Below are 15284 nucleotides of genomic sequence, written 5' to 3'. Positions count from 1 at the left end.
TCACTATCCTGTTGCTATTATCTATCTGATGCTGCTCAGGAGGTGATGTCTACCCTCTGCTCATGCCATAGGTTTTCCCCTGCCATCATGGAGCTTCCTCTTGTGTCTGTAAGCCAAAATAAACCTTTTTTTCCCCCTCACAAGCTGCTCTTCTTCAGGTGTTTTTTGCCATCAATGTAAACCTGACTGCAGCAGTAAAGTTGATACTGAGAAGAGCGATCATTGCTTCTAGACTACCTGACTATGTGGCTTTGGCCTTGTGGAGCTGATTCCCAAGAGGAATGAGGAAGGGTTTGAAACTATGTCCTAAGAGATGTCTTGCAGTGCTATAGTTACAGCTTGATGGACTTATTCGGGTCAGAGTTGAAAGACTTGAATGCAGTAAGAACTATGGACTGTGAGGTTTGGTTTATGCAGATGAGGAAGAGCTGTACCTAGACTGGGCTAGAAGCAGAATTTTCTCTTATGCCCATGTCCTGAGAATTTGTGCAGGTGGCATTGTATCGAAATTGGCTGCTGTGAGCAGAGGGATATGGCACAGCAATGAAACCTATGAGCCAAAATTTCTGTCCTTTAGCTGAAATAGTTTGAAAGATTACAAAAATTGAGATTGTGCCAACTGACTTGCATTGGAACAACACAAACAATCCAGGCTCTTTTGAAGGGGCCTGAATGCTGAAGGAGTACCACATTCTTCGCAGTCTACTTTATTTCCCCCTGGGTTAACAAGTTGGTAGCTCCCAGTGTTACGGACCATAAGAAATGCAGGAAAGAGGGGGTCATTGTATTTGCACGCTTGTATTTTGGAAATGGCCACGGGCAGTGTGAAGCAGGCTTGTTGGATTACCTGCGTGGAGACCCAGGGGAGCCATGAGGATGACCTGTGTGTTGCAGTGGAAACCCAGTGGAGATGCCAGGGCAATGGAATGGCTGCCAAGGAGACCTGCCAGCACTGGATGACATTTTCCAGGACTGTGAGTAGCCTAGCCGGAGGGGCAGAATTAAGAACTCCAGAGACTTGTTGCTGGTTAGAATTATTGGATTGGAGATTTGTCACTGGCTAGAGTTGATGGACTTGGACCTACAGGGCTTTTGGTGTTTTCCCTGTTTAAATCTTGTACTGGTCGAATATTTCTTTGCTATGCCAAATGCCATCTTTTGCAGAATGAGTGTTTATTCTCTGCAATTATGTTTTTTGGGGATTTTTTTTATTATTACGGCTCAGTTAAAAGATCTTGAATTATGGGGATGTTTGAACATCATTGGGATTGATAAAAAAAAAAAAAACTATGGGGACTTTTAAAGTTGGACTGGATGTATTACATTTTACATCATGTATGGTTATCAGTTTATGGGGGTCAGGAGCAGAATATGGTGGTTTGATTCAGGTGTCCCCCATAAACTTAGGGGTTCTAAATGCCATTTCCCCAGTTGATGGCAATTTGGGAATTAAACCCTCCTGGAGGCAGTGTAGTGTTTGGGATGGGTATTTATGGTATTATATATGGATGGGTATTTATGGTATTATAGTCAGCTGCTTCTTGCCAGTGTTGGGCACTCTCCTGTTGCTGTTGTCCACCTGATTTTGGTCATGAGGTGATGTCCACCCTCTGCTCATGCCATCATTTTCCCCTGCCATCATGGAGCTTCCCCTCGAGTCTGTAAGCCAAATTAAACTGTTTTCCCCACAAGCTGCTCTTGGTCGGGTGTTTTCTGTCAGCAATGCAAACCTGACTATGACAGATGTATCTTACACAACCTCTTTCTCCTCAACAACTGGTATTAATTCTTTAAACATAAGAAACAATCATCACATACTGTGGAATAAATTAATTATTCTACTTAACCCAAGAACTTTTGACTCAAATGTTGATGGAAAATTAATCTTGCCTTAAGTCAAATGCATTGACAATGTCTTACCATAAAAACAGCCTTAATTATTTGCACTTCTGGTTATCCAAATTCTAGAACTTAAGATACTTAAACTGTTAATCTGTGAAACGTAAATTTTTGTTGTAACCATTTGAAGAAATTAAGTGCAGTGGCGTGAAAAGTATTGTTATATTTTTAATGAAAATGAATCTTTAAGGCTTGTAGCTTCCACATTAGGCTGCCAATAGTAAAGCTCTACATTAGCACTGTCTCAGAGCATCAGACAGTGGCTCTGTTGTCATTCACTGCATAGGAACACAAACGTATTCTCTGGTTCGCGTGTCACGGTACGAGTGTCCACTTGCATTGCTGTGTGACCCTTACATGGCTATAAGTTGGTAAAGGACCACAACTATAAATGTTTTTGCTTACTCCCTGAGCTGATTAATTCCAAACACTTCAGAACACAACACAAGTCTGACAAGATGTCTGTCGGGGCAGATGGATAATCCACATGGGGAGATTTTGAAGCAAAAGTAGATCCTGTTCCCCCAGCCACACTGTAGGCTGCAGGTGAGAAGAAATTTCAATAACCAAAAATATGAGCTTTTGGAAATTATGGTAATAAAGAATGCATATATCTTATAGAAATTGTCATGAAACATGGCTACAGAATGGGTAAATAAATACGTATTAATAGTTAACATAGTACTAAGTAGCATAAAGAAAGATGTTTAGGAATTAGCAGCAGCAAACCAAGTGATACATAAGGTGAAAATCTTATGCACAATTTACTTTATGATGACACTATTATGACTGACATAATTGAGATGTTACATGTAAACACAGGTTTTGTGGTTCATTTTGACCATTGGTTAAACTAGTTCATCAAACTTTTTTTTAACCAAACTTATTTTTATAAGATTCAAATTATGGGTTTAATAAACTTTTTTCTGATCCTTGTAAAGAATTCTAACTTTGGGCTGGAGAAATGGCTTAGTAGTTAAGGTGCTTACCTGCGAAGCCTAAGAACACAGGTTCAATCACCAGGGACCCACGTAACCCAGATGCATATGGTGGCACATGTGTTTGGAGTTCACAGGCAGTGGCTAGAGACCCTGGATGCCCATTTTCTCGCTTTCTTTCTGTCAAATAAATAAATAAAAAGATTTTACAAAAGAATTCTAATTTTTATCCTCCAGTTTTTACTTACTTTTCTTCATATTTTTAAAATATTTGTCAAAGGGAACTATTTTGAGAGGAAAATAAGTATGTTCTCTCCTCGTTTTCCCAGTTACTATTCAAAATCAATACCAAGTACAAGTCCCTTATTTTAAAATCATTTAACATCTGTGTGTCTCAGACTGATAACAATTATCTTGCTATTTTAATTCATGGAGATCGGCTGGGTAGTCTGAGGTTCTCTGGCCTGTAATATATGTAATTATTGCTTATGAAATTCTACTAGACATATAGGCTGATGAACTTCTTTATTATTTGCTTTTTAAAAAACATTTTATTTGTCTTTACGTATTTGAGAGAAAGAAATAGGCAGGGAGAGAGAGAGAGAGAATTATGTCAGTGTCTCCAGCAGCTGCAAACGAACTCCAGATTCATGCGCCCCCTTGTCTATCTGGCTTATGTGGGTCCCGGGGAATCAAACCTGGGTCCTTTGGCCTAGCAGGCAAGCACCTTAAACACTAAGTCATTTCTCCAGCCTTCATTATTATTTTCTGGTTGGAAAAAATAATAGTTAGGTCAACTTAACCCACAGCAAATGAGGTTGTTACAACACAACAGAATGATCAAGTACTGACTGTGTCCAAACCTTAGGAAAACTAGAAATAAGATGTGAAACACTTCTAGGCACTGAATTATTCATTCTCTAGCATTGAACATCTTTCTTCATTAGTTGGCTTCATAATAGCAATGTAGCCCTACCGCTGTGTCTTAACCTTTGTTCTCAGTCCCACAGGCCCTGTCATAGATTCTTAGCTCAGCAGCAAATTCCTTGGAGAGGACTCCAGTTAGTCTATCTCATTTTTTTCCCTAGGCACATGTGTACTATAGTTGTGTAAACTAGATGTGTTTGTTCTAGCTATATTTCTGTTCCCATGGTTGGAGAAGAGAAGGATCAAGTGATTGAGAATGTGGCCATGCTCAGTCAGCAGAAGTCCTGGAACCATTTCCCTCACTTCAGGGTCTGCTGCAGAGGGAGGCAGTGTGGCTCCGTGCTACCAAAATCCATGTCAGGAAAAATAAACTTAGCTCTGAAAAGAACAGATCTCAGAGCTCAACTAAACTAGCATGAACATTTTATAAAGAACAGGGAAATACATATGAGAACCAGAGTCTTGGTTCTCTCCCAAAATACAGCTTTTCTTAAGAAGAGTTTTAAAATGATGGATTACTATTCTCAGGGTGGCCTTAAACTCATGGTAGTCCTCCTACCTCTGCCTCCTGAGTGCTACCACACCTGGCCAGGTTTCAAATTTTTAAAAGGGATAGTATATGAATATCATTGAAGAGTAGATATCCTTGCTATTGGAATAGGAATAATTACTTTTAATTGTTGCAAGATAGTTTCTAAGTATAGGATATAAGTGTTCCGGCATACATAATATAAAGGATGCAGGAATAGATTATCCAAAATTAATATTGTCTTATATTTTAGGATTTTCATAAATGCATAAATACCCATTGAGGGATATAAAATGCCCAGATGTAAGGCCATGATGCTAAGCAGTAATTCTAAGAGATTTCTAGACCCATGCCAGTACACAGAGGGGCACAATAACTATATAGAAGTTTCTTGTTCATTAGCATTTACAAAGTCACCACTGAAATATAAGTGTCCTTTAAAAGGCAAAGGAAACCCTCTGTTTTATGATGTTGACGTTTACATTTTAAAGACTTTTTGATTTTATTTCTGCAAATTTATTTTCCTTCAAAAGCAATTCTTTCAAATGAGACATCAGCTAAGGAGCTAAAACAATCACCACCCTTCTTCCCCTTTAGTTGGCTCCACTGGATTGAGCCCAGCTCTTCCTGTCTCTCGCTGCTAGGCAAAGCCTGGTAAGAAAGGACAATCCAGAGGCTGAGGGTAATCTCATGCACATTCTCACAGAAGTGGGAAGCACACATACTCAATTATCCATACCTGAGCTCCAAAGTTTCCTTAAACAGAGAAAGAATAGTGTAAGACGCTAGATAACTTTCCCCAATCCTCAGGCCACATAAACATCTTCACCTCAGGCTGGAGAGATGGTTTAGCAGTTAAGCACTTGCCTGTGAAGCCTGAGGACCCTGGTTAGAGGTTCAATTCCTCAGGACCCATGTAAGCCAGATACACAAGGTGGCACATGCATCTGGAGTTCGTTTGCAGTGGCTGGAGGCCCTGGCGCGCCCATTCTCTTTCTATCTGCCCTCAAATAAACAATTAAATAAAATAAAAACATCTTCACCTCCATTATATTTTAAGTATAATATGCAGGAGTGGATATTTTTATAAGCATAGGTCCCTTCTACAACTTCTCCCATATGACCTTTTCCCTTGGTGGTATTACCTTAATTTTAAACTTCAAAATTGAATTGCATACAATTGTTCTATCACAATGGGAATATGTATGCATGTATTGAAGTGCTGCACCAATACTTTTAACTTACTTGTGGGCCTATACTAATAAACATAAATTTCATTATATTTAAATGTATTTCTGAGAGATGTCAGAAAGTTCTTGCCATCAGGATCTTAACAAAAGGCCTCAGATAATGATTGTAAAGTTTTTTTTTTTTTTTTTTTGGCTTCTTTTATTTTGCAGGATTATACACTCACGATGTATTTCCAGCAGTCTTGGAAGGACAAAAGACTCTCATATTCTGGAATCCCTCTAAACCTGACCCTTGACAACAGGGTGGCTGACCAACTCTGGGTGCCGGATACTTACTTTCTGAATGACAAGAAGTCATTTGTGCACGGGGTCACAGTGAAAAATCGAATGATCAGACTGCATCCTGACGGAACAGTACTCTATGGGCTCCGGTACGTGCTTTCATGTTGCATTTTCTCATTGTTCTCTTTCCTACTTTTGCAGGGAGGAGGGAAGTTAGGAGGGCACGAATTCATATAAATAATAAACTTATAGGGACTCAGGGGAAAATCTTTGGGAGATATTTGAGCTCAATGTAGGCGAATTTGTCATACATATGTGAACATTTTTGGCTCTGATCATCAAATAATAAACAATGCAATAGGGAAATATGTTTATAACAGTCAGTTTTCTTATCTAGTTTGTTCTAAAAGTTTTATCATTTTTAGCCACTCCCTTGATTATGTCAGAGGCAATGAGAATGAACTGGAATGTACTCTGGGTGTTGATATGATGAAATAATTAGTTCTAGAAGAAGAAAAGAATTTGCGGCAACTTTGAGAAAGTCCATAGCATTTTCATGTCTTCAGACGTTTCTGTTTTAATCACTAGATTTAGGCATATGACTCTTATGAAGTTAACCTTTGGCTTTGGAATGAGGTACAGGTGGAGAGTTAGTTTTTTTCTGTGTGGCCTGGCTCTACAGTTATGTAGGCATTTGGACATTGGTGGACTTTGGTACTTGCTTGTTGTTTTGCGTTGTGGCTTAGGCAAAAACCAGTGGAGATCTATCTCTGTACTTTCTTCCATTGCTCCATTTATCTGTCCCTACACCATACAGCCATCTTGCCATTACAGTTGCTCTGTGGTATGTCATGAAAGCAAGGCATGTGCGTCCTCGAATCTTATATTTACTTTTCCAGATTACTCCTATAATTATGTCCTTTGCAGCTCCCTATAACTTTTTGGACAAACTTGTCATTTTTCTACCAGAAACAAAGGGCTCCTTTGGGCCATGATTGAGATGTATTGTATCTATGTACCAATTTGAGAACTAGTAAAACTTTCAGTTCTACTCATTAGCATGGGACACCTTCATTTATTTATTTCTAATATGTAATCAGCAATTTTGATACTACAGTGGTTTTCTTCATGAATCAGTATAAAGGGAATGTTAGCTTTGATGTATATCAATGATGCTTTATGCCAATGTGGGTCTTTGTTTTGCTTATTTAATAATCAGATACAAAGAGGTTTATTATTAAACAGGCTTATTATTAACCTTTATATACTTAAGGACTTATTAAAAACTTGAGTTGGGCTGGAGATATGGTTTAGTGGTTAAGGCATTTGCCTGCAAAGCCAAAGGACCCAGATTCAATTCCCCAGGACCCACATTAGCCAGATGCACTAGAGGGTGCATGCATCTGAAGGTTGTTTGCAGCTGGAGGCCTTGGCACACCCATTCTCCCTCTCTCTCTCTCTCCCCCTCTTTCTCTCTCAAATAATAAGTAAAAATATTTTTTTAAAAACTTTAGATTTATCTTTCAAAATCCCCTTCTGTGTTTACTAAAGAAATAACTAACTTTGACCCACTGTTTAAACTCTAGCATCACCCTAAGTTTCCCTTTGAGAAGCAGGTGAAAGTTATATAGTAAATGCCCCTGCTTTCTCACCGTTTTGTTGCTTTCATAGTCCCCTAAATCCTTCTACTTACCACAAACACCGATCTAGCACAGTCAAGATAAGTCAAAAGTCTATATCCAATGTCTGTAAATTCATCAAAACCTCCAAATAATATGGAAGTGACAAAACAAAAATGAGATTAAATTTGTAATCTGAACCTAGCACTTGATTATTTGTCTGCTAAAATTGTTCTTCATTTACACAGTAAAGTGGCATCATTCAATCTTAGGTAAATCATCTTTAGTACTTTTCCAGTCTTTGAGAGTCCCAAGAGACTTTAAATTTCAGTTAATATTTTTGATATTAAAATGTTATGAAAAAAATCATGAAATAAAGTAACACTTGCTATGAATCTATTGATAATGACTATAGACAAAAAAAATCTGTTAATCCTAGCTCAGTAACTGGTCATTGGTGATTGTTCCTACAATAGAAATAGACTACATTTTTTGTTATCTATCTGACTTCTAACAATATGCTTTCTGGCCAATGAGTTCCAAGATGCCACTTCATTGACTAACCAACAACTATATTTCAAAGTAGGATGACTTGTTGTTTTGTTGAGGGAGCGCAGATGCTATATGATTTCAATAATGATGATAAAATTCCCATTTTACCAAATTTTACTTCAGACAAGTTCCAGATTGTTGGCCAAACAATAGAAATTATCTGAAGAAAAACACATTAGAAAAGTATGAAGTTGTGCACACCTTAATTTGCAGCTGGGCAATTGGGAATTATCAAAAGGCATCGGGGGTGGGGGGATGCTGGCACCAGATGCACAAAGTGGTGCATGCATCTAGAGTCTGTTTGCAGCAGTTGGCACACCCATTTCCCTCTATCTCTCTCTCTCTACATTCTAATACATAAATAAAAATATTTTTAAAAGACATTTAAAAAAGGCATAAGGCCTTATCCAAGGCCACAACATGGAAACAACAGAACCAGGACTCCAAGTCAGGGGTCCTGACTCCCAGACCTGTGCACCCCATCATTGCTTTGCAAAGAAACTTAACAGTCAATACCTATGTTCAAATTGTACGCTATTGTTTCTCATCTTTGGAAACAAACTGGGTCTGGATATCTTATAGCATTTAAACAGTCCCTGACCATCTAGGTGTAACTCAAACCATTGCTCAGTTACCTGCATTCTCATCTTTACTGCACCCACTGTCTTCTCCCTCAGGGCTTCACACCAGCTTTGATACATTCCTGCCCCTCCTATCCCGTTCTTTACTGTCTCCCAGCTCTGTTTCTCCTTTCGCTACTGTTAACAAACATTCCAGAGAAATGGTGAGGTATAGCACAGGAGGGAAGACATCTGAAGTTGGAGACCCAAGGTTGCCCTTCAGTGTCCCAACTTCCTGATTGCCTGACATTGAACAAATTATGCAAATTTGATGAGCCCAGAGAGTTTTATTACCTGCAGCGAGAGACTGCTATTCCCTAACTGATTATTGGGAAGAGGTTACGAAGTAATGGGAGAGAGAATACATTTTTGAATATAATTGTGCCTCCTCAGGTATTAGAAAAACTGAACCCTGTGGATGGTTCTCTAAATCCCCAGGCTATTAATGAGCAGAACACAGATACAGTTATCCAACTTTAAAAACATGCATTGAGCACCTCATATGTGCATCCATTCACTCCTTTATCTCTGGGAATAATTCTGCAAGGACCTGGAAGTTTTATCACTGTGGCCAAGTGACCTGGAATGGAGAGCAAGGAGAGTTGCGGCCAAACCAGCTCCTCCCCTTCCATCAGCCATTTCCACTCCTCTGGCCTGGAACCCCTAACCTTAAAGGGAAGAGATTGGACAAACTGAGCCCTGAACTCATTCTAAAACTGAGTGCTAAGTTCTGTCAGCCTGCTCATTTCAATACCTGTGATATCACATTTTCTGGCGGTCAAGAAAGTCTGCCTTTTTTAAAAAAAAAAAATTATTTATTTGACAGAGAAAGAGGGAGAGAGAGAGGAGAATGGGCATGCCAGGACCTCCAGCCACTGCAGGTGAACTTCAGATGCGTGTGCCTCCTTGTGCAGCTGGCTGATGTGGGTCCTGGGGAATCGAACCTTGGTCCTTTGGCTTTGTAGGCAAATGCCTTAACCTCTAAGTCATCCCTCTAGCCCAAGTCTGCCCTTTTAAAAGTAAGTGCCACTTTGAAGAATAGCTGTCATTCATCATTCCTGAGCACACACAGTAGAAAATTCTTCATATAACATGTGTTTTGGCATCTTTATAACTATACAGTACTTACTCTGGACATGAATAAATCTGAGAATGAAACTGATGGTTTTATGAAAATAACACCATCTAATCATCATGTGGATGTGGCCACGGTGCTGATGAGTCATTTGGGGGACTGATAAAGATTGATGCACTCCAGAGCCCTTTGAACCACGTATTCAGTAATCATAAAACCACACCATTAAATTCAATCAGCTCCTTTGTGGATCACATTTGATATGGAATCTTGTAATTTAATTTGTATGAGATCTCAAGAACAGAGCTATGTTTTGGTGAACTACGTCAAGTCAGATTGTATACACCAGGAATGTCACATCATCCTGTAAGCGCTCTAAGGTAGAAGGACAGTATCAGGTGTCAGGTGAGGCGCAAGGCTAAGTCGTTCTGAGGAACCAGGCCACAATGCAGCAGGTGTCTAGCTAGCCCACAGAAATTCTATTCCTAGTGCATTTTGCTCTTCTGACACTTCTGTTGTGACCAAGAATCTGCTGTAAGAGGATAACCCTTGCAACCAGTATTATTTCTGCGTTTACTGAACTAGTAAAAAGATGTCTGTGCTGTGCTGCAAGGTGTATTGGAACAGTGAGGCTTTAGTGCGTGTCCCATCCGTGAGACTTCCATCCTGGCCCTTTCAAGGTTCACAGTGGCCTTCATCTTCTTACTCAAAGTGTCACTGCTCAGTATCAATGTCGCACGTCAAATTTCCCCCCCTTTCCTCGCTTCCTTGCTTTGAACTCTGAGAAAGACTTTGCCTTTAGGTCCCAGGCTAATCTTTGGACATCTGTGTTGAATCTGCAAAGTCCAGATTCATCACCCCTCTGTGACTGAATTCTTCAATCTTTTTTTCTCTGTTGACTCATTCACATTGGCTTTCTTAAAACTCCCATCACTTCACAACTTTGCTTTCTTCTACTTCAGCCCCCATCGAGCCTCGACACACTCAGTCCTCACCAGCAAGGCCTACCCATGCTGCTTTGTTTCCTTTACTTTTTTTGGCGGGGGGGCGGGGGGAAGTGGAGTGTGTCTGTTTGCATGTGCAGGTACATATGCACATATGCACACGTACCGGGCACATTTGGATATCCTTCTCCTTTTGAGACATGCTCCCTCACTAATTAGGCTGACCTGGTTCCTCCTTCCTCTGCCTCCCCAATACTGAGGTTACAGGCTCACCCACCACATCTAGTGTTTCTGTGATACGGTCTTAAAGCAGATATTTCACTCATGGCCAAGGCTTCCCAACTTAGGACTTCATCTGAACAATTGAAGAGTAATGGCTTGCTCTGACTTCAGGATTTCTAAGACCCAACATGATCCTGGCATCTCCCCTGTTCTGTCAATTTGCCATTTCATGTCTGCTTCACTTCTATTTCATCTTTAATTTTGTGCTATAGCAACACCTCCAGGTTTGGCCTGCTTGTTGAACATAACAGCACTAAATATCTATAGTCCCGAACCCCTGTGCTTCAGGAAAAGATTTGTAATTGTGTAGTGATCATCTGAATCCATATGCTCTGCATCTCTTCCAAATAGGATACTTTTTATTAAGTAGGAATTGTTTTTGTTTATCCCCAAATGGGTGTTACATCCTGGGGAGTAGACACAATTTGAGATGCATCATCGACTTACATCTCTTTAGTCCCTAAGATCTAACCTGTTGCTTTTCATCTGCTCTGTCTTAACTACCTTCTCTGCTGATAAGCCATCTCTTTCACCTAAATTAACATCTTCACCATATGTCACTCCTTGGCTAATTTCTTTTCTCAGTGCCTCTCATTCTTATCACTGTTAGCCTATTTTTTCTGTACAACATACTAGACCACATTAACACAAACACACACACACAACCAGTGCTTCCAAATCCCCTATAAAACTGTTTTCTATTTTCCATTTGGGATCTAATTGTTTCTCTACACATCTAAGACATTTTAGTCTCAAGTATACACTAATCATTAACAAAAATATATATTTTTTGCTGGGCGTGGTGCCACACGCCTTTAATCCTAGCACTAGGGAGGCAGAGGTAGGAGGATCGCTGTGAGTTTGAGGCCACCCTGAGACTACAGAGTGAATTCTAGGTCAGCCTGAGCTATAGTGAGACCCTACCTTGAAAATCCAAAAATTAAAAATAAAAAAATATATTTATTTTCCCTGAAATTTAATGGGAAAACATGTATGTTACTTGCAGTCCTACATCATTGGAGGCCCTTCCTCACTGCTGAGAAGGGAGCTCTGTTCTTGTACTCTCTCCTTAGCGTGTACATTCCTGTCGTCTCTGGGTCTTCACATTGTCTTCCTATCTGTGAATGTGTTCAAATTCCTCCCTTCATGAGGGCAACATTCATTTCCTACTCTAACTCTTGCATCTTACTTTGTTACCCCTAAAGGCCTTTCCTGAATCTTACTTTATCTATGAACACATTCACAATCTCTCTAACTAAAGGAGCACTCTCCTTCCATAATCCAATTCAGTTAACTATCAAAGACCCAAGGGGTTTCCAAATATTTGATGATATTTTAACTTTGGTGTCTGTGAGCTACTTTCTTGTTATGTAAACAAGTTTGTATACTTGTCCAAAATGTAAACTGCATTCATTCAATCTTTACATCCTGTTTCAAACCAAATAGCTGCTCAATAAATGGTTATAAAATTGAAATTAATATGTACAAGATTTGATCACCTGACCCACCATCTTGTCAGCTACAACAATTCTTACATCTATGATGGCTTTTGACCAAAGAGCAATTCTCACGATTAGTGACCAGACATGCTCTTCTCCTATGCAAACACCACCCAGCTGGTTACATACCATGTTTCTTTCCAAGGCCTGGCCACGTGGGGATGAAAAAATTGTTCAACTTTACCAAAAAGTGGCAGGCCTGGGATGATTAATTCTGTGAAGCCATTTCATTCAGTGGTGGTATTTAACCTGAAAACTGCTCTGCCTTTTGCCTTTTCCCTTTTAATGCTATCGGCGCTTTGCTTTCATTATTCCACAATCCTGTCCTCATCTCCCACCAGAGGGGAGCCCTCCGTCAGATGGTTGCAAACATCTCTTGCCTCATAGTCCTGGAGGCCAGGAGTTAAAAAGCAATCAGTGTGTTGGTGGGGCTGGATTCTTTGGGCGGCGGGGGCAATCAGAGGGAGTTCATTTCCACTCATCTCTCCTTGGTGCACAGATGGCTGTCACCTCTGGGTTTTCCTAGTCTCCTCACTGTGTGTCTGTGCCCAAATGTCTCCCTTTTACAAGAGCATCAGTCATATTTGACTAGGAACTGCTGCAATAATCTCACCTTAACTTTTTACCTCTTAGAAGACCCAATGCTTGTTGATAAGGTTTCATTCTGAGATTAGGGTTTCAACGTATGAATGGGGGGTCAGTGTGAAGAGACATGATTCAACCCATAAAGGCAATTGTTGCCCAAATCTATTTGTAGCTCAAAAAATCACAATATTTTATCTCCCCCCCCCTTCATTTATCTACTAGATTGTTCTCTAAAGAACTTTCCCTCATCAGCCACTGGCAATCCCAAGGCTTACTTTATGCATTACAGTGTCATAATATTCTTACGTCACTTGCTCACTACTAAAAAATCAAGAGATGGGAGCTGATGAAATGCTGCCCATAATAGTGTTGCAATTTCCAGAAAAAATGAAACAAAAGCTAAGAAATATGCATGTGTAGTTTGAGCTGTACGTTATCAGACCTGGAGGGTAGGTCCACTGAGAGCCAAGTCCCTTGTTTCATGCCAGGACGCCTGTGGGTAGCCACTCTCACTTCCCCCCGGAGGCATTTCTTACAGAATTTCTAATTCTTAATATTTTTTATGCTTTTACAAAATCAGGATCAATGCTTGATTGCTTCCTTTATTTGTCAGTTTTTAGTGTAACAAGTTGTTTGCCTGGAATCCCCCAAATATGACCACTGAGGTTAGGCAAGTTGTTTGTTTATCATTATGGAGTCAGGGATTGCAACAAGCATGTCTGTCTCAATCCACTGCACCTACTATTTTCAAGTCTTTGTCTTATCTCTGGCCAGTTGTAGCCTTTAGAAGTTCACTACTAAGTCCTTTTAAAAGAAAATATCCAGGCCTGGTGGCTCACACCTTTAATCCCAGCACTAGGGAGGCAGAGACAGGATGATCACTGTGAGTTCAAGGCCACCTGAGACTACATAGTGAATTCCAGGTCAGCCTGGACTACAGTGAGACCCTACCTCAAAAAAAAAAATTTTTTTTCAAACAAAGAAATACAGATAGAGAGTGAGAGACAGGTGGGCAGGGAGAGAAAGAGAGAAAGACAGAGGAAGCATGGGTGTGCCAGGGCCTCTAGCCAACACACAGGAACTCTAGACACATGCACCACTTTGTGCATCTGGCTTTATGTAGGAACTGGGGAATCAAACCCCTGAGCCATTTCACCAGTCCCTACTGAGTTCATTTGATATGCTCTCACTACTGTTTAGCACTTCCTTATCTTACAAGGCATTCATGGAGGGTTTGGAGGTTCAAGATGGGTTCCCAAAGTTGATGAACCCCAATTTTGGGTCCTGTTCTTTTTTTTATTTTGAGGTGGGGTCTCAATCTAGCTAAGGGTGGCCTTGAACTCACGGCAATCCTCCTACCTCTGCCTCCCGAGTGCTGGGATTAGTCATGTGCCACCACGCCCGGTCCATCCTGTTCTATTTTTAACAAAGAATTGGTTAAAAAAAATGAACTTCAAGAATGTTAAAATATTGATTACTAAGTTTATTCAGTGAAAAATCAAAAACTGTGGGGTTTATTTAAGGGAAATTTGGGATCTAGGAAGAAGGTTAGAGCAGAGTTGTAAACATGTGGGAGGCAGGAAACACACTCATGTGGAAAAACTTGCATAGTTCATAAAGTTCATTTAAGAGAATTTGAGATGTTTAAGGAAAGACTGGAGTGGACAGTAGAGCATGTGAAGGGTAGAACCTAGGCACTTGCACAGGGAGACATAAAAGGAACATGCCGAGCATCCAGTTGTAAGGAAGTTAAGAGGGAAAATGGGGAACTTAAGGAAGAATACCAGAAGGGAAAATATCAAAGTAGAGACCAAAAACTTCAGACGATAAATGAGTAGTAATGAGTGCTATACCCATAGTTACCCCGAGTTTAGAGTAATGACACAGGTATCAGGCCTAGGCTTAGAGTACCCACATGGCAGATTTAGAATGTAAGGAAAATACACGCTTGATAGGTTCAGACACGAGAGGAAAATTATACTTGTAATTAAAGTGAGAAGTCACCCCAAAGTAAAAAGCAGAGGCAAGCAGAAAAACCACCCAGACCAAGAAACAGTATTTTGTCTCTCACCACTACACCCACTAGGCTGGGTGAGAGTGGAGGCCGCTGACCTGTATCTAAGCAGAGATGAGAGGGAACGCAGAGAGAGAAGACAGGAAAAAAGAGGCATTCTTTATTGTATAGAAGAAAAATTGTATTTTTTCATCAGATTCGGGTATGTGAAGGAAAGAGCCCGTTGGTTTGTAGATTTGAAAGGGCAGGCTCCAGGGCCAGCCCACGCAGGTAGTGCAGGCGGGAGTGTGCAGGACCTGGACAGCAGGGGGCGCTGTAGCTGAGCCTTG

At 40.3% G+C, this 15284-nt stretch overlaps 1 protein-coding gene across 2 annotated transcripts in view; it reads left to right on the top strand.

Annotated features, from left to right (window-relative positions):
- Positions 1 to 15284, top strand: part of Gabrb1 (gamma-aminobutyric acid type A receptor subunit beta1) — a 409215-nt gene that overhangs the window by 141743 nt on the left and 252188 nt on the right. For both annotated transcript variants that reach the window (XM_004658682.3, XM_045130001.1), the window contains one exon: positions 5694 to 5914. In XM_004658682.3, the coding sequence (XP_004658739.2) occupies positions 5694 to 5914 (221 nt within the window). The remainder of the gene's footprint in view (positions 1 to 5693; positions 5915 to 15284) is intronic.

This window comes from Jaculus jaculus, chromosome 11, assembly GCF_020740685.1.
Source record: "Jaculus jaculus isolate mJacJac1 chromosome 11, mJacJac1.mat.Y.cur, whole genome shotgun sequence".
NCBI lineage: Eukaryota > Metazoa > Chordata > Mammalia > Rodentia > Dipodidae > Jaculus > Jaculus jaculus.
The sequence above is the reverse complement of the archived record's forward strand: the minus strand, read 5'-3'. Positions and strand labels throughout refer to the sequence as shown.